The 21,987-nt window shown below is 51.7% G+C and overlaps 7 protein-coding genes across 7 annotated transcripts; 4 read left to right on the top strand and 3 right to left on the bottom strand.

Annotated features, from left to right (window-relative positions):
• Window positions 1-772: 772 nt before the first annotated feature.
• JCM6883_006876 (uncharacterized protein) lies at window positions 773-5,926 on the bottom strand (the record flags this gene model as incomplete). Its single annotated transcript, XM_076629374.1, has 12 exons — window positions 773-1,175; window positions 1,237-1,499; window positions 1,556-1,626; window positions 1,686-2,409; window positions 2,471-2,811; window positions 2,873-2,995; window positions 3,055-3,184; window positions 3,250-3,759; window positions 3,815-3,905; window positions 3,971-4,119; window positions 4,184-5,512; window positions 5,660-5,926. The coding sequence occupies 12 exons, from the start codon at window positions 5,924-5,926 to the stop codon at window positions 773-775; spliced, it is 4,401 nt and encodes a 1,466-aa protein (XP_076490496.1).
• A 289-nt stretch (window positions 5,927-6,215) lies between these two features.
• Window positions 6,216-6,602, bottom strand: JCM6883_006875 (uncharacterized protein; the record flags this gene model as incomplete). The annotated part of the gene is made up of 1 exon (XM_076629373.1): window positions 6,216-6,602. One exon carries the CDS (start codon window positions 6,600-6,602, stop codon window positions 6,216-6,218), a length of 387 nt encoding a protein of 128 aa, XP_076490495.1.
• Window positions 6,603-6,916: 314 nt separating this feature from the next.
• JCM6883_006874 (uncharacterized protein) lies at window positions 6,917-8,321 on the top strand (the record flags this gene model as incomplete). Its single annotated transcript, XM_076629372.1, has 4 exons — window positions 6,917-6,935; window positions 7,070-7,084; window positions 7,152-7,598; window positions 7,660-8,321. 4 exons carry the CDS (start codon window positions 6,917-6,919, stop codon window positions 8,319-8,321), a joined length of 1,143 nt encoding a protein of 380 aa, XP_076490494.1.
• Window positions 8,322-8,711: 390 nt separating this feature from the next.
• On the top strand, window positions 8,712-9,176 carry JCM6883_006873 (uncharacterized protein; the record flags this gene model as incomplete). The annotated part of the gene is made up of 1 exon (XM_076629371.1): window positions 8,712-9,176. The coding sequence occupies one exon, from the start codon at window positions 8,712-8,714 to the stop codon at window positions 9,174-9,176; it is 465 nt and encodes a 154-aa protein (XP_076490493.1).
• Window positions 9,177-10,477: 1,301 nt separating this feature from the next.
• On the bottom strand, window positions 10,478-14,465 carry CPA2 (carbamoyl-phosphate synthase (glutamine-hydrolyzing) CPA2; the record flags this gene model as incomplete). The annotated part of the gene is made up of 8 exons (XM_076629370.1): window positions 10,478-10,638; window positions 10,705-10,798; window positions 10,864-11,168; window positions 11,243-12,055; window positions 12,113-13,334; window positions 13,397-13,683; window positions 13,752-13,967; window positions 14,036-14,465. The coding sequence occupies 8 exons, from the start codon at window positions 14,463-14,465 to the stop codon at window positions 10,478-10,480; spliced, it is 3,528 nt and encodes a 1,175-aa protein (XP_076490492.1).
• Window positions 14,466-15,163: 698 nt separating this feature from the next.
• JCM6883_006871 (J domain-containing protein) lies at window positions 15,164-17,385 on the top strand (the record flags this gene model as incomplete). The annotated part of the gene is made up of 8 exons (XM_076629369.1): window positions 15,164-15,212; window positions 15,302-15,359; window positions 15,519-15,751; window positions 15,810-16,028; window positions 16,090-16,703; window positions 16,762-16,786; window positions 16,866-17,269; window positions 17,338-17,385. The coding sequence occupies 8 exons, from the start codon at window positions 15,164-15,166 to the stop codon at window positions 17,383-17,385; spliced, it is 1,650 nt and encodes a 549-aa protein (XP_076490491.1).
• A 589-nt stretch (window positions 17,386-17,974) lies between these two features.
• Window positions 17,975-21,634, top strand: JCM6883_006870 (uncharacterized protein; the record flags this gene model as incomplete). The annotated part of the gene is made up of 16 exons (XM_076629368.1): window positions 17,975-18,019; window positions 18,081-18,117; window positions 18,192-18,228; window positions 18,315-18,407; window positions 18,586-18,913; window positions 18,991-19,049; window positions 19,116-19,145; window positions 19,214-19,425; window positions 19,487-20,198; window positions 20,259-20,739; window positions 20,800-20,858; window positions 20,920-21,037; window positions 21,099-21,222; window positions 21,279-21,349; window positions 21,412-21,472; window positions 21,546-21,634. 16 exons carry the CDS (start codon window positions 17,975-17,977, stop codon window positions 21,632-21,634), a joined length of 2,556 nt encoding a protein of 851 aa, XP_076490490.1.
• Between the last annotated feature and the right edge of the window lie 353 nt (window positions 21,635-21,987).

Raw genomic sequence — 21,987 nt, 5'->3', positions numbered from 1 at the left:
GTTCTCTTCCCTTCATGCTCTACCGCGGGCTGGTATCAAGAACCTGCTTGAGATGTTTGATGTGGCTCATTCGACGCTCTTCTTGACGAATTCATGAATCATTTCTTGAATTTCGTTCCTAACTTCATCCGGAATCATTTCTATTTTCCGCATGCGCGCGTGCGCATTATATCAGCTTTCTGTTCACGGCTTCTTACGGCAGAACCCAGAGAGAGAGAGAGAGAGCAGCGTACCGAGCGCTTGAGGTTCGACTGAATTGATCAATGAACCCAGGTGAGGTGTATCGGCTGTATTTCTTGCTTGCTCTGCTTGACCAAGGTAGTCAGTCATGAACAATCAAAGAGGAAAGGTATAGGAGAGACGGAGGAGCTCACCTCTAGCTAGATCCCTCACTTGATCATTCCAATTTGAATCGTTCAATCTGCTCCTCAGTGTCTCCATCACCCTGTGCCATTGAGGAGACCGGGTATCAGCTCGAGAGGGAGAGGGAGAGGCACAGGAAGACGATGTTGGACGAAGAAGAGATGAAGAGATCTTACTTTGAGTATTCACCGGATTGGATCAGCCGAGTACGGAGAGCTGCTTGAAGGTCTTCGTGGGATAGTGAGGCGGTCATCTTCCGATCGAGGTAAGTTGAGGAACGAATGGAGAAGAGTGCACTTTGCTCTGCATATTCTCGCACGCTTGTTCTCGCGCAACGAACCGTACGCTTCATCGATTCTTTGCAATGCAGACAGTGCTATATTTCTATGTGCAATCTCAAAAAAAGAGTCTAGGAGAACGGATCATGAACCTGAACATTCTCTCCCAACTGATGCGAATGATTCTGTCCTTCCAATTTCCACGCTTCTTCCGCTTCCTGCTCCGCAGTCTTCCTCCCTCCTCCCATCGCTCCGTCATCTCCTTGACTTCCTGTGATGGTCCTCCAGAGTTGTCGGAGGAAAGGAGGCATCGAGGGAGGGAAGAATACGAATAAGTAGGCGAAGAGGAGGTTCGAGAACGTGTAGCCGAGGAGAATGTAGAGAGAGGAGTAGCGCGTTGAAGGGTCAATGTTGAGGGTTGAGAGGAACTCGACACCGCTAGAGAGAGGGCAGAAGGTACAAGTTGAAGTCGAAGTTGGGTTGATGAGATGTCCCGCGTTCGATTGAAGGTAGGACGCTAGGTAACTCGCGCAGCTGCAGGAGGGTAAACGAGTCAGTGAGAGGTCTACCAGAGTGAGAAAGCGATTCGACTCACTCTTGACCGGGCAAAGTTTGGAATTCGACAGTTTCGAACGCAGCGCATTCGATCTCGACATTCTCCAACAATGTCCCTAACATCGATCGAACGTAGTGCTGGAAGGGTGATACGTGGTAGAGCCATCGATAGTACGAAGGCATTTGAGCGTAGGGCATGAGGGAACCGTTGAACGCTTCCATCGAGACGAGGAAGAAGGGGAGGAGGTTGCCGATTACGCCGAGGGAAGGTGAGAGTGAGACGATCCATAGTGCCCAAGTTGACTGATACAATAAGATTAGTGGGGGTCATGGAGACAGAAGAGATGGTATGGACTCACTTGGAAGAAGAAGAAGATTTGAATTAGCGCGAACGAGAACCCGATCGTCGCCAACTTCAACGGGAATCCGACTGCAGCGCGCAAGGAGTAAGCTTGCAGCTAGTGAAGACAGGGAAGAGGAAGGACTCACCAAGGAAGTACCAAAGAACGAAATAAATCGTCGCACAAACGACCGAGTACGGGATCTCACTAACCAACAAGCTCGTCACGAACGCCGTTCTCCCATAAATCATACTCGGTCTCTCCCTCGCCTCCCACAAACCCCTCAACGCATGAACCTTGAAGATGATCGCGTTCATCCACACGACGGGAACGAAAAGTAGCAGGAAGACGGAGAACATTCGATTTTGAAGACTGACGATCGTACGTTCTTTGCCGATCGAGAAGAACGAGAGTCCGACGACGAGGGGAACGACGAAAGAAGTGAAGAGTTTCGTGTAGGAGAAGGAAGCGTCGCGGAAATAGTTGCGGGAAACTCGTTGAGTGAGGAGGAAACATTGTTGGAAGAGTGAAGGTGCTTGACCACCATTCGAGAGTCGGCCACTTAGAGCCTTCGTATTGATCGTCGATTGAAGGCGAGAAACCTCAGCCTTGAGTTGACGGTATTCGTTCGAACTGACCCATTTCTCGTTCAAAGTGTCGAGGTCGCTCACAGTCGAGAGGTCGTCATCGGGAACATCTACTCCAGTCTTCGTGACGTCGAGGAGGTAATCGGCTGGATTGACGTGAGTTTGAGCGGTGGGCGAATTGGAGGTGAAATACGGGACGGCGCCAGTTCGGGGACCAAAGTAGACTTGTTTACCACCTCTTTGAAGAAGGAGGACGTCGTCGAAGACACTGAACGTCTCGGCAGACTGCAACGAGGATCTGAGAATGAGTAGGCGAGCGAGAAGGGAAGGACAGAACGACGCTCACAGGTTGATGAATCGTGCAAATAACAGCGAGACCAGTTCGACTCAGCCTCCTCAACAGCTTGACGACCCTGAACGCACTCTTCGTGTCCAACCCAGTCGTCGGTTCATCGCAGAACAAGATCGAAGGACGACTGACGACCTCAACCGCGATCGTCAAACGTTTTCGTTGTTCTGGGTTGAGTCCGGCCGCGGGAGTTCCGATGATTGCGTCTTGAAGATGGGTCAGGTCGAGCAGATCGAGAACGGTGTCCACGTATGCAAGTTTCTCGGCTCGAGGAACCGATGCGTCAATTCGAAGGAGGGCTGAAAACTCAAGAGCTTCTCGAACAGAAGCTCGATCGTCTAAACGAGAGAGTTCGTGTCAACCTCCGTTCTCTGTGAGTGGGAGTCGGGAAGTACTGACCATGAAGATCGAACTGCTCCACGTATCCAGCGTTTCGATAGTAGTCGCTGCTCGGCTCGACACCGTCGACGCAGATGTTACCTCGAACGACTCCGATTCTCCGTCCGGCGAGAACATTGAGCACTATCGAGTCAATCATAGTCAGTGGTTGCTCCAGCAAGGGGGGCAGCCCCGGAGCTCACGCGTCGATTTTCCGGCGCCAGAAGCACCGAGAAGAGCGCAAGTTCGACCTGGTTTGATGTATCCAGTGATTCGATCGAGGAGTCTTCGAGTCTCGAGGGTCGTGTCGACCCAGAGCGAAACGTCAGACCACTGTGGGGAGGCGATCGGGGTCAACACGAACTTCAACAGAGGGAAGTGAAGATCCGAGCACTCACACTCAAAGTCGATCCCTCCATTTCGACCGATTGCGCTGCCATTCCTTCTCCATACTGCTCATCATCCCCAACGAGTTCCTCGTCATCCGAGTTGAGGCCTTCTTCTTGAGCAGCACTCAGCAAAGTCTCGTCTTCGCGTTCTCCATCGATTGATTCCCGTTTGTACCAATTCCCTCTCAACTTTTTCATCACTTTCTTGGACCTCATCCAAACCCTCTTCGTACCTCCCGGTGCGAAATGCAAGAAGTTCGTCGCGATAACTCCAACGACGAGGAACACGAGAGCTTGAACGGCAATGATTCCGAGGTTTCGCCAGATTCGAGAATAATGGAAATCGTATGAGAGCGCGAGATAGCGATCGCCGGAGACGATGAGGGAGCCGGGAGTCGAGCCGGGTAAGGTGCAGGTTTGATATTCGGAGGAGACGTTGGCGTAGGCGGGACCGGAAGGAACGATCATTGAGGGCGAACAAGCGAGTTCGAGGTTGTGGAACTCGTTTGCGAGAACCGCCTGCACGCAATCGGATCAGCACAGGGAAATGGAGAACCTCCGGGAAGAAACGTACCTCGTAAGAATAAGAAATGGGATCAACGATGTAGTGAATCCATTTGAGCCAAGGTCTCATCGATGGAGTCGGGATAAAGTAACCGGCGTACCTACATAGCGATCCATCGAGGGTGAGCGAACAGTGATGCAAAATAGAGTAGAGGAGTGAACGCACATAACGAGAATATTGAGAGCGACTCCACAGAATCGAATCGCACTCTCGAAATTTGGACTAAACGCCGCAAACATGCGGAAAAGACAACTGAGGTTCAATGCCGTCGCGTAAACGAAGCAGATGTAGATGGCGAAACGTTCGAAAGAGGGCTGTAACGAAGTAGTGAAAAAGGGTCAGAGGACGAACGAAGAATGCGAGGGAAGAAGAGCGAACCTGGAGACCGGCGAGGAGATAAGTGATAGTTCCGAACAAGAGACATTGTACACCGATGAGAGGCAAATCTCCGAGCACTCTTGCTACGGCGAGTGCGGACGAAGAGAAGAAACCGTAATCTCCCTGCCGTTTGACGATATCGCGACCTTCGATAGTCTTTCCCAGTTCAGCGAGCGAGAGATATGCGTTAAACATGATACTGAGTAGGAGGAGGGATCCACGAGTGAATGCATGTTCTGTTGTAGCTGGGAGGCGGAAGAAGAGAGTGCCGACAGTGACGGAAAGGAGAAGATTGATCGTGGTTTTCGTAACGTACGCGGGAAGTTCGGATTTGATGAGAGCGTATTGACGTTTCGTGAGAAGTACGACCTGACGACCGAAGGAGACGGTGAAGTGAGAAGATTTCGGAGTGAATGTCGATTTCTCTTGACGAAGAGCGGCGAGGAACGGTTCGGCGCAGGAAGAGAAAGGGTAGGTCGATGGGTACGTGTCGAAATCGTGTTGAAGAGCTTTCCGTTGTGTTGAAGCCTGCCATGCGCGTTCCAACTCTCTATCGTTCCCTCTTCCCTCGTTGCAACCGACCAAGAATTCTGCAACCCCTTCTCCGAGATCTACTCGCCTCCTGAACCCGAGTCCGAGGTGTTCGAAGTAGGTCTGTGCTTCCGAAGTCCTCCCGAAGAAGATTTGATGACCTTTCGAGTCGAGGACGAGGACCTTGTCGAACAATTCGAACAGCGAGTCGGCGCAGTGAGGAGTCGTGATCACGATGCTACGTTTTCCCGTCTTTGCCCAGTCTTGCAGGTACGAAAGCATACCGAGAGCAGTCGATGAGTCGAGACCATTGAACGGACCGTCGAGTAGGAGAACTGCGGCTCGAGTGAGCAGAGTTTCTGCCATCGACGCCCTCTTCCTTTCTCCTCCACTCAATCCTCGCACCATCGGGTTCCCTACTGGCGTATCGAGCGCGTGACCCAGTCCCAGCTCATCGACGGTACTTTGCATCCTTTCCTGTGCCCATTGTTGTCGAGTCGAACCATCTTGTCTGACTCGAGGAGTTTTCGAATGAGAAACGGGAAGGAGGGTAGATCGAAGGGAGAGAGCCGCGAAGTGCACATCTCGGTCGTCCATGTGTACGATTGAAGATCGGATATTGTGGGGTCGTCGTTCGGTGAGGGTGGCGAGAGTAGGTCGACGAGCGGCGGAAGGAGGGAGAAGTCCATAATCGAGCTGAGTCGAGTCGGATAAGGGCAGCTCGGTGCAGCAGGATAGACCTCGTACTAACACGCTCGCATTCGACGTAGGGGGACCTAGTACGAGAAGCAGTTCACCCTGATGGAGCCGAATTACGAAAATCGAGAAGAATGGTCAGCATCATTCCTCAGGGAATCGCACTTCTGATCTCGCTTCAAGCTCGCAGAGAGCCATCGAGAGCTCTCATTGAGACTCCGTAGATCAAGAGGGAGATCAGGGGCTGACCTGGTGAACGATTCCCTCAACTTGATCAACGAGCAACTTTGCTTTCCCTCTGTCCGTGCGTCCCTTTGTTGGTCGCCTAGCTGCATTGATGACTCTTCTGAGCGGTCCGAGGGTGGCTAGATCGAGCATCGAGCTCGCTACGGTGTCTACGAGTACATCCGATCCTGATCTTCCTCCCGGGTCCGGAATCGACAGGTTCGAAAACCGTAGAGGTAGCCCATGAGGCGTATCGCCAACCGTATGGCTTGTGGGCGGGTCGACTTCCATGGTCGGCGAGTCGAGATGTAAACGAAAGTGGAGAAAGTGCGAGAATTGGATTTCTGCGAGGCTTTACCAATTACCCCTCACTACGCACTGAAATCCGCTCTCGCTAGCTTCGTACACCTCCGGCAAGATCACTGCAACAGCCGACGGAAGACGGAAGGGAGAACGGATCATTTCTTCGGCAAGTCGAGATCCAGCTCGAATCGACAACGACGGAACAGTATTTGAACAACAACAAGGGAGAACATAATCATACGAAGGAGAGGCAGACAATAGCACCACGTTCATCCCCTCAGAATCCGATCGACCTCAGCGTTTGGTCCATTCGCTTGTCCTCCTCGATCAACGCTTGCCGCTTCTTGTCGAACTCATCCCGCTCCGAGCTTGATTCGACGTCCTCACAGTAAAGGTCCTCCTCTCTGTCGACAGCTTGTCGATACGAAGGAGGAGGGGAAGAGGGCGTTTGGAAAGGTGTGAAAGTCGATCCTTTAGGGTCCTCGTATTCGACTTTGATCGGTTGCTTCTTCGCTTGAGAGGGCTTTGATGAAGAGGAAGAGCTAGTGCGGAAGAAGGAACGGATTCGAGAAGATGAGGGAAGAGGAAGGACGAATTGGGTCGCTTGAGATGGGTGAGCGAAGTGGAGAGGACCCAGGGGGGAGGCGAAGGGGGAAGAGTTCATCTTGTGGAAAGTGGGAGGATGAGAAGCACTGGAGCGGAGTGGAGTTCGAAAAAGCAGGTGAGAAGAAGGGGAGGGAAGAAAGCTGAGGAGCGCTTCTTCTACTCTCTTCTGTCCATTGTCCAAGCGCTGGATGAAGATGAGGAAGGTGAACTTGTATGAGGATGAGACGAGTGAAGAGGGGAACGAGCGAGTGCGGGGCGGGAGGAGAGAAAAAACGATCCGTGCACGAACGACGAAAAAAAGGGTACCGCCTTTGGACAGGTCCTGTCTTTCTCTTTCTCTCTCTCTCTCTCTCTTCTGCCGCGGCGAGCGCGATGGAATCTACCGAGCAAGGTGAGCCAGATTTCATCCTTTTCCCTCGTGCTGCTCTTTCGTCGGTTTGAGGGATTGCTGACGCCCATCTCTCTCTCGCTTCTCCCCAACAGCGCTCAGTCTCTTGACACTGAACGCTCCGACGAACGAGATAGCTGATGGCTCAGTCTGTGAGTAGCGTTCTTTGCTAAGGCGTGACGAGTCTTGACGATCTGATCGACCTGATCCCTCGGACAGCGAATTCGACCACAAACGCGGTCGACTCTCCTGATACGACCCCAGCTCTCTCCCTTCCACCCGAATTGATCCTCGCCATCTTCGAACGAGCCGTCCCAGAACCTCCCTTCCTCGACGACGGAGAATACAAGGAACGACTCGGCACCCTTTTGGCTCTCGCCCTCGTTCACTCTTCTTGGACAGGAGCAGCGCAGGAACTCCTCCAGGAAGCAATTAAGATTGAAGGATTTCGCGTTCCTCCTTCCGACCTTGAGAAAAGGGTGGAGAGAGTCGGTACCAAGACGTCGAAACACGCGGAAACGAAATGGCTGTCAATCGAAGGGGGCTTCCACCGTGTAATCAAGATTACGGGGGTCGAGAGGTGGACTGGGGTCCGGTATCTCCACGTATTCAACGATTCCGCCTCGGGATATCCGACCCTGCAATTCTTTGCCACTTCTTTCCCTCGTGAGTCCTCATTCTTTCTCGGACTTTCGATCATTCAAGGATGTTAATCTTACGTGCCCAGGTGTTGAAACTCTCAAGCTCTCATCAGATTTCACCGTCAAAGATTTCGAGCCCGGATTGACATTTGTTCATCTCCGTCGACTCATTCTCGGTGACCTCGGTGGCCATTTCGAGCTCTGGGACGACCTTTCGGCGTATCACGCTGCCTTTTCTCCCACTTCTATGCCAAACCTCGTCCATCTCTCCCTCGCTGTCGTCCACCAATTCGGCCTCCGAATCCCGCAAGACGTTTTCGGTCTGCTCCTCCCTCAGCTTACAACTCTCGCCTGGATTGATTTCGACTATGACGGCTTGGAAGACGACGCTCCGCCCCTTCCGTCCCGAGACACTCTCCAAAACCTCTCGCATCTTTCACTCAAGATTAATCACGACTCCGATCTCGCTTCTACTTTGGTCTCGGGTCTCAGAGGAGGTCTCAACCTCAAATCGTTACACCTAAGTTATTTTGGGTACCATACGTCGGACCTGGTATTGGTGATCAGCTCGCTACTGGCGGCGATTGCGAAAGAGACAAAGGAGGAAGCCCAAATCTCGAGAATCTTCTTGCATGGATTGGGAAAGTTTCGAAGGGAGGTTGAACAGGCTTCTGAGCTCTTGGGGATATCGATGAAGAATGTTGAGTGGAGAGAGGACGACCTTCCCTTTGAGGATTTCGGTAGATGATGGTTATCAGTTTCTCATGTTTATGTACCCTTTCCGTCCTCTCATTGAATCTTGCCGGGATAGACGGGCTCACCGAGACTGGAGAGAGCACTGTCAACAGAATGCGAGGAGACGCGAAGGAAAGAGGGAACCGAGCGAGCGATCAAGGCTTGAGCATCGAGACGATCCGAGCGCGAACGACCAAAACGGGAACCAACTCTTCTCTTTCTCTTTCTTCCTTCTGCCATCCACTTTCGGCTAGATCTCCGTGAACAAGGTGAGTCGTCACAAGTCTCCATCTCGTGCGTTGCTCGCTCTACCGGCGTCGACCAGGGCTAACGTTCTTCCCGGTTCTTATCCCCTTCTCTCCGCCAGGTTCTCCCCGACGCGAAGCCCCCGACCTCGACGATCATGGTCAATATCCTCTCCTTCCCACCCGAGTTGGTCCTCGAGCTGTTCGAAAGAGCCGTGTCAAAATCGCCCATCTCCGTTGCGCAATACCACGAACGATCAGAAACCTTGTCCTCTCTCGCACTCGTCAACTCAGCCTGGACCCAAGCGGCGCAACTACTCCTCTTCGAGACGATCTTCATCCGGGGTCGAACAACCGGGTTCGACGATGATATCAGGAAGAAAGCGGAAAGGCTCAAGAGTAGTGAGCATTTGTCACACGCGCGAACGAAGCGGTTGACAATCGCAGGGACGGCGGATCTCGTGATGGAGATTACGGGAGTCGAGAGGTGGAGTCAAGTAGAGCATCTCCAGTTGAATGGACGTCTCGATTGGGCTCCAGATTGGCTTTATCGACTTCCTCGTGAGTCCTACACATCGTCCTTCACCCGAGCTTCGTCCTCATCTCAAATGAAGACTAACTAGCTCGGAGTAGGGCTGGAGACTCTCGCGCTGTCCACCGGTCTCCTATTATTTCCAGAGCTCGTGCCCGGTTTTCCCCTCACTTCTCTCCGTCGTCTCGTTCTCGCTCCCTACGTGCGGATCGTGGGCGACATCTCTATATGCCAGGCCGTCTTCTCCCGTGCCTGTCTCCCGAACGTCACCCATCTCTCTCTCGATGCGCGCCATCACGAAACACGCATTGATCTAATGGACGCCTTTCGTCTCCTCTTCCCGCAAATCACGACCCTCGCCATCTCTGACAAGAAGAGTTTCCGCTCGTGTCTTACGATTCTCGGCTCCCTTTCCACACTTCCGAAACTCGCGCACCTCTCCGTTTTCCTAGATTGCGACCCAGACTTGATCTCCTCAAAGCTGCTCGCAACGAATAGCGGAGGTGTCGGGCTCACCCTCGATTCGTTACACCTTGTGGCTGCGAGGGCAGCGACGGTACCCGATATAGCGAGGACGTTGACGGAGATTGCTGAGGGGGAAAAGGAGGGATTCGATGTTCGGAAGATCATTCTGTATGGCACGGAGGAATCACGAAAGAGAGTTGGGGAATGGTCCGATGCTGTCGAAACGGGCCTCATCAAATGGAGATTCGAAGAGCGTCCAGCCTTTGACGATTTTGATGGTAGATGATGCGCTTCTCCTCGTTCATTATTTCTTTTGTAACCTTACCTTATTTGTGCACACCTGGTCGCGGAGCTGGTAACAGCCTGGGAGAGAGCCTACTAAAAAAAACCTCGCGCGCGAAAACTCGTGAGCTCGTTCCGCTGCGATTCCTTCGACTTCAACTCAATTCCCGCTCCACCTCCGCTCATGAATCGCAGGAGACTCCGACAGCTCACTCTTTACTGAGAATACCAGCTCTGGACGAGTTTGTCGAGATCGACGAGTTTGAATTTTCTCGTTTTCATTCACGCTTCTCCGCTGTCTCGACTTGGCCGCTTCAGAGGCCGTTATGCAGAGCTTCCTTCACGTAGCTAGCGTGCGAACACAGGGCAACTCTCGCTTCGAGGGAGAGAGACGACAGATTCGATACGATGCGAGAAACGATTTGAATCTAGTTATTGCCCGAGTAATGCATGCGAGAGGAAGAAGAAACCAACGAGTTTTGTGTGAGAGAATTTGAAATGATGATACAACGAGGAGAGGAAGGGAAGGAAGAGGAATATGAACGAGGAAAAGAAAACGAAGGAGAAAAATTAGAGGTTGAACAAGGAAAGATGATTTGCGATATCCAGCAATCGACAACGACGACAAGGGGTGTAGTGTGCTCCTTAAGCGTGAGAGCCGATCCATTCACTCCACGATTTGACTTCGGAGGGTCGAGTTCCTTCGGTCCATTCGTTCGATTGTTGTAGCTCTCCCAACTTCATCTTGCGACCGAGGGCTTCAACCCACAGTTCCGCAAGTAGCCCGTTGTTGATCAAGGGAAGACCTGAGTTCGAGAGAATGCGTTAGAGGACGACGAGGCAGGAAGAGAGTGAAAAAGGGAAAAACTAACCGAAGTCAACAGCGTTTCGTCGAGCGACGTAGTCTTCATCGACTTGGTCGCGTCCACGGGCAGCAGCAAGGTTAATAACAGATTGGATATCGTACTGTTGGAAGGAGGCAGGGAGTCAGCGAACTGAGGTTATAAAGCGGCAAGAAAGACCAAACTCACCTCATCGAAGACTTCACGAAGCTTTCGCTTGTCCTTGACGGGGAAGAAGATCTTCTCAGTCTTGGAGACGTGAGGGAGCGAGTTGAGGAACTCCTCGACGACGGGCGAAGAGCAGTAAAGTTTGAATCCGAGATCCGAGAGTCCCTTTGCGACGGAAGCCATTTGAGGACTAGCGATATCTCCTCCGATGAGGACACCAGATTTCGCTTGAGGTACTCGGAATCCGTTGGTAGAAGTCAAAGATGCCCAGTAAGCTTCGGCGAGGGTCGAACCGAAAGCGGCGACTTCTCCAGTCGAAGCCATCTCTGTGACCCAACGAAAACCGATTAGTTCAGACTCACTCGGCAAGTCGTACAGACTGATAGGAAATCCGGCTCACCGACACCGAGGTAAGGATCAGCACCAGCCAAACGAGTCCACGAGAATTGAGGAACCTTGATCGCGACGTAGTCACGCTTCTCGGCCATGAGGTCGACGGGAGCAGGAACGTCTTGACCGACGATCGCAGCGGTAGCGATATCGACAAAGTTAACTCCGAGAACCTTCGAAACGAAGGGGAACGAACGAGAAGCACGAAGGTTGCACTCGATCACCTTGAGGACGGTCTCTTCTCCAGGAATGGCCTTGCGAATGATTTGCATGTTGAAGGGTCCGGAGATGCTGAACGCCTTGGCGACCTTTTGAGCGATCTCCTTGAGTCGAGACATGTCGTCCTCGACGAGCGAGAACGGAGGAAGAACGATCGTGGCGTCTCCAGAGTGAACACCGGCGTTCTCGACGTGTTCCGAAACGGCGTGAACGAGGAGTTCTCCCTTGTAAGCGACGGCGTCGATATCGATCTCTTGTGCTTGATCGATGAATTTCGTGATGACGGTAGGGTATTCGGACGAGACTTCGGCAGCGGCGGTGAGAGAGTGTTCGAGGGTCGATTCGTTCCAGACGACGTTCATCGCGGCACCGGAGAGGACGTAGGAAGGACGGATGAGGACAGGGTATCCAACTCGGTTCGCGAACTCCTTGGCGGCTTCGACGCTCGAGGCTTCAGTCCAGGCGGGTTGATCGACACCGTGAGCGTCGAGGATCGCAGAGAACTTGTGTCGGTCTTCGGCAGAGTCGATCATTTCGGGGTCGGTACCGAGAACTTGAACGCCAGTCTCCTTCAATCGAAGAGCGATGTTTTGAGGAAGTTGACCTATTCAGGACCCGAATCAGCGACTGTTCTCCCGAGAGAGACTTCGAGACGACTCACCTCCAACGGAAACGATGACACCTTCAGCGCCTTCGAGCTCGTAAATATCCATAACCCTTTCCCATCCGAGCTCTTCAAAGTAGAGACGGTCGGCTTCATCGAAATCGGTCGAGACCGTCTCGGGGTTGTAGTTGATCATGACCGTCTTCTTGCCCATTTCTCGAACTTTACGAGCGGCGGAAACGGCGCACCAATCGAATTCGACGGAAGAACCGATTCGGTACACTCCAGATCCGAGAACCATCGTTCCTTGATCTTTGAACTCGATGTCGTGAGTCGAAGCGTTGTAAGTCGTGTAGAGATAGTTCGTGTTGGCGGGATATTCAGCCGCGAGGGTATCGATACGTTTAACGAAAGGAGTGATGCCGAGGGATTTTCGGTGAGCACGAACAGAGTCTTCGAGGGTAGCTTCTCCTCCATCTCGAGCGATCAAGTCGGCGATTTGTCGGTCTCCGAATCCCATTTGTTTCGCTTTACGCATCGTCTCCTCGTCGACCTGCGAGATCGAAGTGAGGGCACGAAGCGACTTGTGGATTTGAACGATGTTGTCGAGCTTGTGAAGGTACCACCTATCGATCTTCGTCAAGTCGTGAATTCGATCGACGCTCCAATCGAGGTTGAGCATCGCATGAGCGATCGCGAAGAGTCGCATGTCGGTAGGAACGCTGAGAGCGTGTTCGAGATCCTCCGGTTGAACGTAAGCTTCGAATCCGGTCCATCGAGGGTCGACTTGACGAATCGCTTTTTGAAGTGATTCTTCGAAAGTTCGACCAATCGCCATGACTTCTCCAACCGATTTCATCGAGGATCCAACTTCTCGGTTAACGTATTGGAACTTTGCCAAATCCCATTTCGGGATCTTGGTAACGATGTAATCGAGCGAAGGTTCGAAACAGGCGGTCGTAGTCTTCGTAACGGCGTTGGGGAGTTCGGGAAGAGTGTGACCGAGCGCGATCTTGGCGGCAGTGTAGGCGAGAGGGTATCCAGTCGCTTTCGAGGCGAGGGCGGAAGAACGAGAGAGACGAGCGTTCATTTCGATGACCATGTATTCTCGTTTGTTCGGGTTGAGCGCGTATTGAACGTTGCACTCTCCGACAACTCCGACGTGACGAACGATCTTGATCGCGGCCGAACGAAGCATGTGGTACTCGTCGTCCGAAAGGGTTTGAGAGGGAGCGATAACGATCGAATCTCCAGTGTGTGTGCCGAGAGGATCGAAGTTCTAGTCGCACAAATGGGTCAGTCTCCGTTCATTCTTACTGAGAACGTTGTAAACGAGCTCACCTCCATGTTGCAGCAAATGATAACGTTATCGGCAGCATCACGAACGACTTCGTATTCGAGTTCCTTCCATCCCTTGAGCGATTTCTCGATCAAGACTTGAGGCGAAAGCGAGAGGGATTTCGCGGAAAGATCACGAAGTTCGTCTTCGTTCTCGGCGAATCCAGATCCGAGTCCTCCGAGAGAGTAGGCGGAACGAAGAATGACGGGGTAACCAATCTTCTCGGCGGCTTCGAGGGCGTCTTTGACGGTCGAAACGGCAGACGAAGTAGCGGCAGGAATACCGATTTCTGCGCACGAGTTCCAACGATCAGCTAAGTGTTCCTAAACTGACGAGATGATCGAAGTTCAAGCGCACCCTCAAGAGCTTTGACGAAAAGGTCACGATCTTCGGAAACTTCGAGGGTGCGAATCTGAGTACCGAGAACCTTGACTCCGAGACGTTCGAAAACTCCCATCTTTTCGAGTTGAACTCCGACGTTGAGAGCGGATTGACCTCCGAACGTGAGGAGAACACCATCGGGCTTCTCCTTCTCGAGAACGTAGGCGACGTATTCGGGGGTGATGGGAAGGACTATAGTGAGCGAACGAGAACTGGTAAGAGTCAAAGGAGGAGGAGGAGGAGAGAGAGGAAAAACTGACAGTAAACTTCGGAAGCCATTTGGTGAGAAGTTTGAATCGTAGCAATGTTGGGATTGATGAGAACGGTTTCAATGTTTGATTCCTTCATCGCCTTGATCGCTTGAGCACCAGAGTAATCGAATTCTCCAGCTTGCCCAATCGATAGACCTCCCGAACCGACGATACAGACTTTCTTAACGTCGGGACGTTCCAATTTCGGGAGAACGGCTTGAGACAACCTCCTCGCGAGATCAGAGGCAGCCGAAGTTCCATCTTTCGTTTGAATGTGCTTGAATTGGGAAGAGATATCGACGAGATCTTCGGCATCTTTAACTTCGGCTCGACGAGTCAAGTCGAGGGTGAAGAGACGAGAAGGAGTAGTCGAGAAGGACTTGAGGGATCGTTGAGCGGCTACAGGAGCGCGGAGACGAGAGGAGAAGGTTCGGAGCATGTTGAGAGAGATTTAGGTGAGAGAGAGGGGAGGGGGAAGTTGCGGGGTTGTTTTTGAGTTTGCTGAGTGGATAGGGCGAGGTAAAGGGAATTTAAGGACCGAGGGCCTTGAACACGATCGAATCTAGGCTGGAGATAAGGAGGAAATAAGTGATTTGACTCGTTAGCTCTCTCTCCCTCTCCTCTCTCCTCTTTGCGAGGTCAGATCAAGCTATGATTGGTACTCACTAGTCTTGGCGAGTTTCGCAGCCGACGAACCAAACGAGCCTATCGAGATAGGAGGGAGGGAAAGGAATTTTTTCTGTTTAGTCCTCGGATAAGAACTCGAGGGAAGATTCGGAAAGAGAACTCACATGCGTTGGTTACGAGAGCTGACGAGGAAAAGAGGTTTGAATAGAACCTTGGTAAGGTAGGATTCGAGCTGAGTCTTGTTGCGTAGAGTTGGTTGGTGAGAGTTGATTCGGAGAGAGGGAGAGAAGAATCTCCCCTCTGAGTCATACCAGTTCAGGGGAAGCGAGACAAACTCTCGAGTCCAACTTCGCTCTTTCCTCTCTGGTAAATCGATCACCTCAATTCTGGCTGAATTGGGTGCTGGACACCTCACAGAGTATGTCTGACTTCGTCCATCGATTCTGCTACAGCTCACACGGTCTCTCCTTCCTCTTTTCTTCCCCGCAAGCTCGCAGTTTTCACACAACAATGAGGATTACTCTCTCCAGAGCTCACGAGGTTCTTCAAGTCGAGCCAGGTAAGCTCACTATACTCTCTCGAACACTCTGGCAGCGTGTAATCGGCGAAAGAAGGGGCTAATCCTAGAGGTTGGTCGGACTCTGTTAGGTTCTTCAATCGAGGTAGTCAGGACTGCTTACAAGAGACTAGCTAGTATTCATCATCCGTGAGTGCTCTGTCTTGACTCCGCGAGTCGATCGAGGGAGATGAAGCTAACTTTTTTTCTCGCGCACGGTCTCCCTTTCTTCAATCTCAAAGCGACAAGTTCGTCCTATATTCTCTCAGTATTCGTCTCCTACGTACTGAGTCTTTGTCGACGATTCAGGAATGGCAACTCACCCGAATCGACCGCGAAATTCCAAGAGATTGGAGGAAGTTACGCTCGAATCGTCGAACACCTCGAACGGCCTGAACCTCAACTTGGAGCTGGAATGCGTTTCCCTTTCTCGTTCCGACCTCCAGGATTCGAACAGTACGACGACGCGGATGGAGAGGAAGAGTATTGGAGCGATGATGCGGAAGATTTATACGATTCTGACGAAGAAATGGATATGGAGGGTACGTTGTTTCTTCTGCCACTCAAGATGGAGACTGACAGGACCTTGCTATGATACAGATGAGTACTACTTGTGGCTCTTCTCGGAAATCCTCAGAGGAGGAACTGGTTCGTACGATTACTACGTGCGATCTTACTCGGAAGGGGAAGAGACTGTCGAAGAAGATGATGCCGAGGAAGACGAGTACGAGGGTGGATACCTCGAGGAGATCTCGGAGGAGCTGGCAGCGTTGGAGATCAGGGCGAAGGAGGAGATGGCGAGAATCGAAAAGGAAAAAGGTAAACCTTTTCTTCGATACGAGCCCTGCGTAGCAAGAACTGATCAACTTCCGATCGACAGAAGCTGAGAATGTTGCAGCTCGTCGTCAAGAGAAGAAGAAGGCCGCTCTCGCATCGAAATCCGCCGCTCAAATCGAAGCAGCTCAACTCGCTCAGAAACGTCTAGCCTCGGCTCAGCAGAAACGATCTTCCGTCTTCGCATCTGCAAGGAACCTCGATTCGGAAGGAGTCAAACGAGGTATCTGGGAGTTGAACGTGGATCCGAATGGAGGTGAATTCCTACCTGGAGGGAAAGAAGCGATTTCCGAGTTGAAGAAAGCGGGAATCAAAATCGACGATGAGAAACCTCGTACGGGGAAGAAGAAGGCGAAAAGGAACAAGGGGAAATCCGCCAACAAGTCAAAAGCTGCTCCGGAACCTCCGAACATCCCTCGCTCGTTCCCTCCGACTCCTTCTCCTTCGAACGCTTCTCCCGTCATTCCTCATACTTCCGAACTCCCCGGATCCGCCTCGTCGCCTCCTCCTCTTCAAGGTCAAGGAAAGGTGAAGAAGAGGAAGAACAAGAAATCGAAAAGCAAGCAAAACGTTCCTCCTCCTTCGACTGAGATTGCTCCTCAAACTCCTCCTCCCGAATCCGAACATCAACTCTCCCCCGAAGCGAATTCACCTGAAGCGGTACCGACCCAAGAGCTCGAGACGGATCCTCGGGAGACTCTTCTGCACATCGTCGCAGCTCACGATCAAAAAGAACTTTACTTGTGGCTCATCGATCATGGCAAGTTTCTCGTCAATTGCTCTGCTCTGATCAAACTTTAGCTGATCGACTTGTCTCTGTAGGTGCTGTACCGGAAGAACGCAACTCTGAAGGCTTCACCTCATTCCACATCGCGCTCGCCAACAAACACGTCGACCTGGTCTCGCAACTCCTCTCTGATCTCTCTCCTCCTTTTCCTCCACCTTCCTACTCTCTCTCCTCGAAGGAACCCACTCAATATTATCCGTGTCCAAAGAACCATTCCCTCCTTTCGCTCGCTCTCGTCGGAGGTGCGAAAGATCCCTCGCCTGTTCTCGAACTCGCTCGACTCGTCTTGCCATTCGTTGGTGGGAGAGAGATCTCGAAAGGCTGGAAGAAGGCGACGTATGAGCAAAGTAGGAGGTACGTCAAGGAATGGAAATGGGAGGTTTGGGAGGAGATCAAATGGTTGATGGCTGAACGAGCTCAGGCTCTCGAATTCGATGGAGTGAGTCTTCAGCGGCTTTCCATCGAGTGATAGGACGTCTGCTGATGGGTTCGCGGTTGGTGTCACAGTTCCTACCTGAGGAGGAGTACCGAGGTCGTCGTCCTCGAGTCTTTTGAGCTTGACTCTACCGAAGAAGTCTCATGCTCTATTCCAACTTCTTCGCTTCCACCACTTCCGCTTCGAAAGTTACAGTGCGTGTCTTCAATCGTCTGTGACGATTCTTTGTACCTCTTTCTACCCAAAAGATTATTCCCCTTTGCTCTTTGATTTGACTACCCCCGTTCTTCTCGCACTCGCAAGTTTACCCTCTCGTTCTCGTTCCTCGTTATCGTCGCTCGCTTCCTATACCTATCCCCAAAAAGCTGCTCTCGATTAGCTCCCTCGTCTCGTTCAGTTTTCGTTCTCGCAAAGTTTTCGCAAAGGTTTCTCGTGTTTCCGCAAACAAGCAATTTCATTCGTCGTTTCCCCATTGGAGCTCGTGTGCCCCATTTGATGAGAGAAGCACGAAGCTTGACGACCGTTTGTGAGCGAAGTTGCGAGCGAACGAAGCTCGCTCGAGCCTCTATTTCTCTCCCTTCACCCTCTTCGACGCAATCACCTTCACCTACTCACGATAAGCAACTCTGAACTACACCTGCGCTACCTAGACCCCCGATCTCCAGCTAGTGAAAGCCCAGTCCTCCTCGACAGAGTTTCATCTGCGTCATGTCGAAGTTCGTCGACAAACTAACCCAGTCTATGGACAAGCTCGTGAGCGATACATCAGAGTCTCATCAGCAGAGACGTACGACCAACTGACCGTCTCGTGCAGCCAGGGCGACTCGAGAGGATGAAAGAATCAGTTGCCTGTGAGTTCATCGTCTTTGTCGCTCCACGCCGAGAGTTACCGTACAGGGCTGACTACCTATCGTCTATGAACCAGATACGATCAATCCGAACCACCGTCACGATGAAGAACAGCGAGTTTCCCTTTCTTCTTTCTTCCTCCCCACTAGCTGCCGATTCCCTCGCAAGCTGACGAGACGCTCGATTGACGTTGACACAGTGAGAAGGAGGTTGATGCACAATTGGCTGCGATTCGTAGTGGACACCGATTTGAATCGTTCGCTGGACCGAGAGAGGGAAACGAAGTCAAATGGTAAGTTTTACCTTTTCATTCTCTCGCCTCTTCGCAAGTTTCGTCGGCGTTCGCCAGGACAGAGGCGAACCTCCGTACTCAAGGCGCTGAGAAGGTCGATACTGTCATCAAGAGGCCTTTCGCAAACTCGAAGGAACGAGTCAAAGCTGATCGAAACTCGAAACTCGTTGAAACACAGGTACATCTCTGGACACGACTACTTCTACGCCCTCTCTGAACTACTCGAGAACGCGAAGGAAACGATCTGGATCCTCGATTGGTGGTTGACTCCGGAAATGTACCTTCGACGTCCGCCGGCGAAGCACGAGGATTTTCGACTTGATCGTCTCCTCCTTCGAAAAGCTCAGCAAGGAGTCAAGATATTCATTATGATCTACAAAGAGGTTAACATTTCGATGACCATGTCGTCCGCGCACACAAAACATTTCCTTGAAGATCTTCATGAGAACATCTCGGTAATGAGGCATCCAGATCACGCTGGTGGGGAAATGACTATGATGTGGAGTGTAAGTCTCTTCTACTGTATAGAATGCTTAAAGCCTGCCTGGAATGCGCCGGGTAAGCTCATCTTTCTCCTGTTTAGCATCACGAGAAAGTCGTTGTTGTGGATAACTCGGTCGCTTGTATCGGTGGTCTCGACATGTGAGTTGTCCCCAATTCATCGAGCTGTTGCTTTGCTCTACTGACATCTTTCACATCAACTTCAAGCTGTTTCGGTCGATGGGATACGAAAACTCAGTCAGTCTTTCGTGCTTTGGTCCGATCGCCTTTCGGTCTGTCTCGCTCTAACACCTGTCTCTCTGCAGCCCTCTCTCCGACGTTTCTCCTACGGACTTCTCGCGAGTTCTTTTCCCCGGACAAGACTACAACAACGCTCGAGTTCAAGACTTCAATCAGGTTGACGAGTGGGTGTCGAATCAACAGTCGAGGTTGGAAGTCGCGAGAATGCCTTGGCACGACATCCATTCCATGTTACAGGGAGATGCGGTGCTTGATGTGGCTCAGCACTTTGTTGAACGTAAGTCAGTTCGCTGGGACCAACTCTCGATTCTCGATTGACTCCTCCTCGTTCGACATAGGTTGGAACTTTGTTAGACATCTCAAATACCGTCATCAGCACGAACGATTCCCGACTCTCGCTTTCCCTCACCCAGTCGATCCCAGCGCCACGCCAACTCCGACCATCGCTCGTCATCCTCACTTCGAACGCTTCGCTGAAATCGGTCGTCACTTCCACAACCACATGCTCGATCCTCCTCAAGGTTGGCCCAAAGTTCAAGGTGGAACCGTCAAAGTTCAAGTCGTTCGAAGCTCAGCGGATTGGAGTCACGGAATTCTGACCGAACACTCGATTCAAAACGCTTACCGTCAGTTGATCCTCGAGGCGAACCACTCGATCGTAATCGAGAACCAGTTCTTCATCACGACTACCGGTGCAAAGAAGACTCCCGTCAGTAACTTGATCGGAGCCGCGATCGTCGAACGAGTTGTCTCTGCCGCGAAAAACTACCAACGTTTCAAGATCATCATCATCATTCCAGCTGTTCCTGGGTTCGCCGGAGATTTGGACGCGAAAGGATCGAGTGGAACGCTTTGTATCCTCGGAGCTCAACTCAAATCGATCGAAGGCATCTTCGATCAGATTCGAGCTCAAGGAGTCAACCCCGACGAGTACATCAGTCTCTACAACCTTCGCTCGTACGATCAAATCAACCACGACCCCGCAAGGATCAAACGAATGGAGGAGAAATCTGGAGTCACTTGGTTCCAAGCTCAAGCTGCTCTCGCTCGGTAAGTCTATCCTCTTCTCTGCTTCAGTGACTCTAGCGACTTACAACGTGTATACACCAGTCTTCAACTCGGCCCCAATGCCACCGAGGACGAACTCCGCAAAAACAAGAACGTCCTGATCGCAGTTCCGAAAGAAGGAGGAGAACAAGCTGCTCTCGAAGGCGACACGAAGAACGTTGCGAAGAACGAAACCAAGACTCCTATGCCAGACTCGTACGAAGAAGCTCAACGAATCGTTCAAAGGTTCGAACAAGCCGACGACATTGACGAAAAGATCAGTGATTCGGTCGCTCATCACGCTCAAAAGGGAACCGGAAGTTTGTTCGACGAGAAATGGGCCGGTACGGAAGAATCGGAGAGGAACGCCTACGTGACGGAACAATGCTACATTCACTCAAAGTTAATGATCGTCGACGACCGTCGTGTCATTATCGGATCCGCGAATCTCAACGATCGTAGTCAGCTTGGGGACCGTGATTCGGAAATCGCTTGTATCTACGAGGATTCGGATCTCATTCAATCTCAAATGGATGGGAAGCCGGTGAGTTCACTTCCTCACGAATTCTCGTCGATTGAGCTGACGACGAGATCCCCCTTTCAGTATCTCGCCGGTAGATTCGCCGCAACCTTGCGACGAGAGCTCTTCAAGTCACATCTCGGGTGAGCTCGCTCTATCCTCATACGTCGTCTCGCAACTGATGAGGGGGTCGCGATCAACCAGTCTCGCACCTCCTCAATTCTGTCCCGCTGGAGAGACCGAACCAGTCACTGCCGCGATGAGGATGGTCGGAGTACCTCACACCGATGTCACCGACTCTGAAGAGGGTCAAATTGTCAAAGTGAGCTTTCCCGTCGAGCCGGAACGAGTCGTCTGACTGACTCCCCATCCGCATGTAACAGGATCCTCTTTCGCCCGATCTCGAACTTCTCTGGAAGTCAACCGCTGCACGCAACGCTCAAGCTTTCGCGAATGTCTTCAGATGTGTTCCCGCTGCTCGAATCCAGACTTGGCAACAATACAAAGGTACGAGCTTCTTCAAGCTTTCGAGATCTCCCGTCTGAATGACCATTTTGCTGTAGACTATGTACCGAAGAAACCGATCAAAGTCGGACATGTAGCTGACCCTAATATGCCCGTCAAATACATCAAGGTCAGTCATCGCCGAGCTCTATTTTCAAAATTCGCAAAACTCACGCTCGTCGTTCTCACTAGGAACAATTGGACCAAGTCCGAGGTCACCTCGTCCCTATGCCTCTCGATTTCCTATGCAAGGGTAAGTCGCGACTCTGCAGGTTCTGCCGCGCCTCGAATTCGAAGTTACTGACGAATCCGACTCTTTTCACCAGAAAAACTTCTCGAGTATGACGCTTCCGTCAATCCTCTTACTCTCAAGTATGTCGCTGCTGCCTCACTGAAGATCAAGAGCGAGTACTGACTTTGTCCACCTCCACAGTATCTACCTTTGAGCGACTCGTTCACCAAAGAAAGTTTCGCAATCGCTTGTCGTTCCAATCTCCAGTCTGTCTGTGTCTGTCAGGAATATCCTACTTACTCGCTTGTCTACTTGTTCGTCTGTAATCGGTGCCAATCAGCTCGTCGTTTCCACTCGATTTGAACGCTCGTGCGAAGGAAAAAGTCGCATTTTTCGGCGTATTTTCTCGCTTGCTCTTTCCCCGCCAGCTTAGAGCATAGCGAATTCGTACGTCTGGGAACGGAACCGAGAACAGTGAGAGAGGAGAAGCTGTCAACTTGCGCGCGAATTTCGGCTCTCTCTCATCCACCAACTTT

Source organism: Sporobolomyces salmoneus (genome assembly GCF_050403485.1).
Source record: "Sporobolomyces salmoneus JCM6883 DNA, S_salmoneus_JCM6883_v1_ctg5, whole genome shotgun sequence".
Classification (NCBI taxonomy): domain Eukaryota; kingdom Fungi; phylum Basidiomycota; class Microbotryomycetes; order Sporidiobolales; family Sporidiobolaceae; genus Sporobolomyces; species Sporobolomyces salmoneus.
This window is presented reverse-complemented; position numbering and strand designations above follow the sequence as displayed.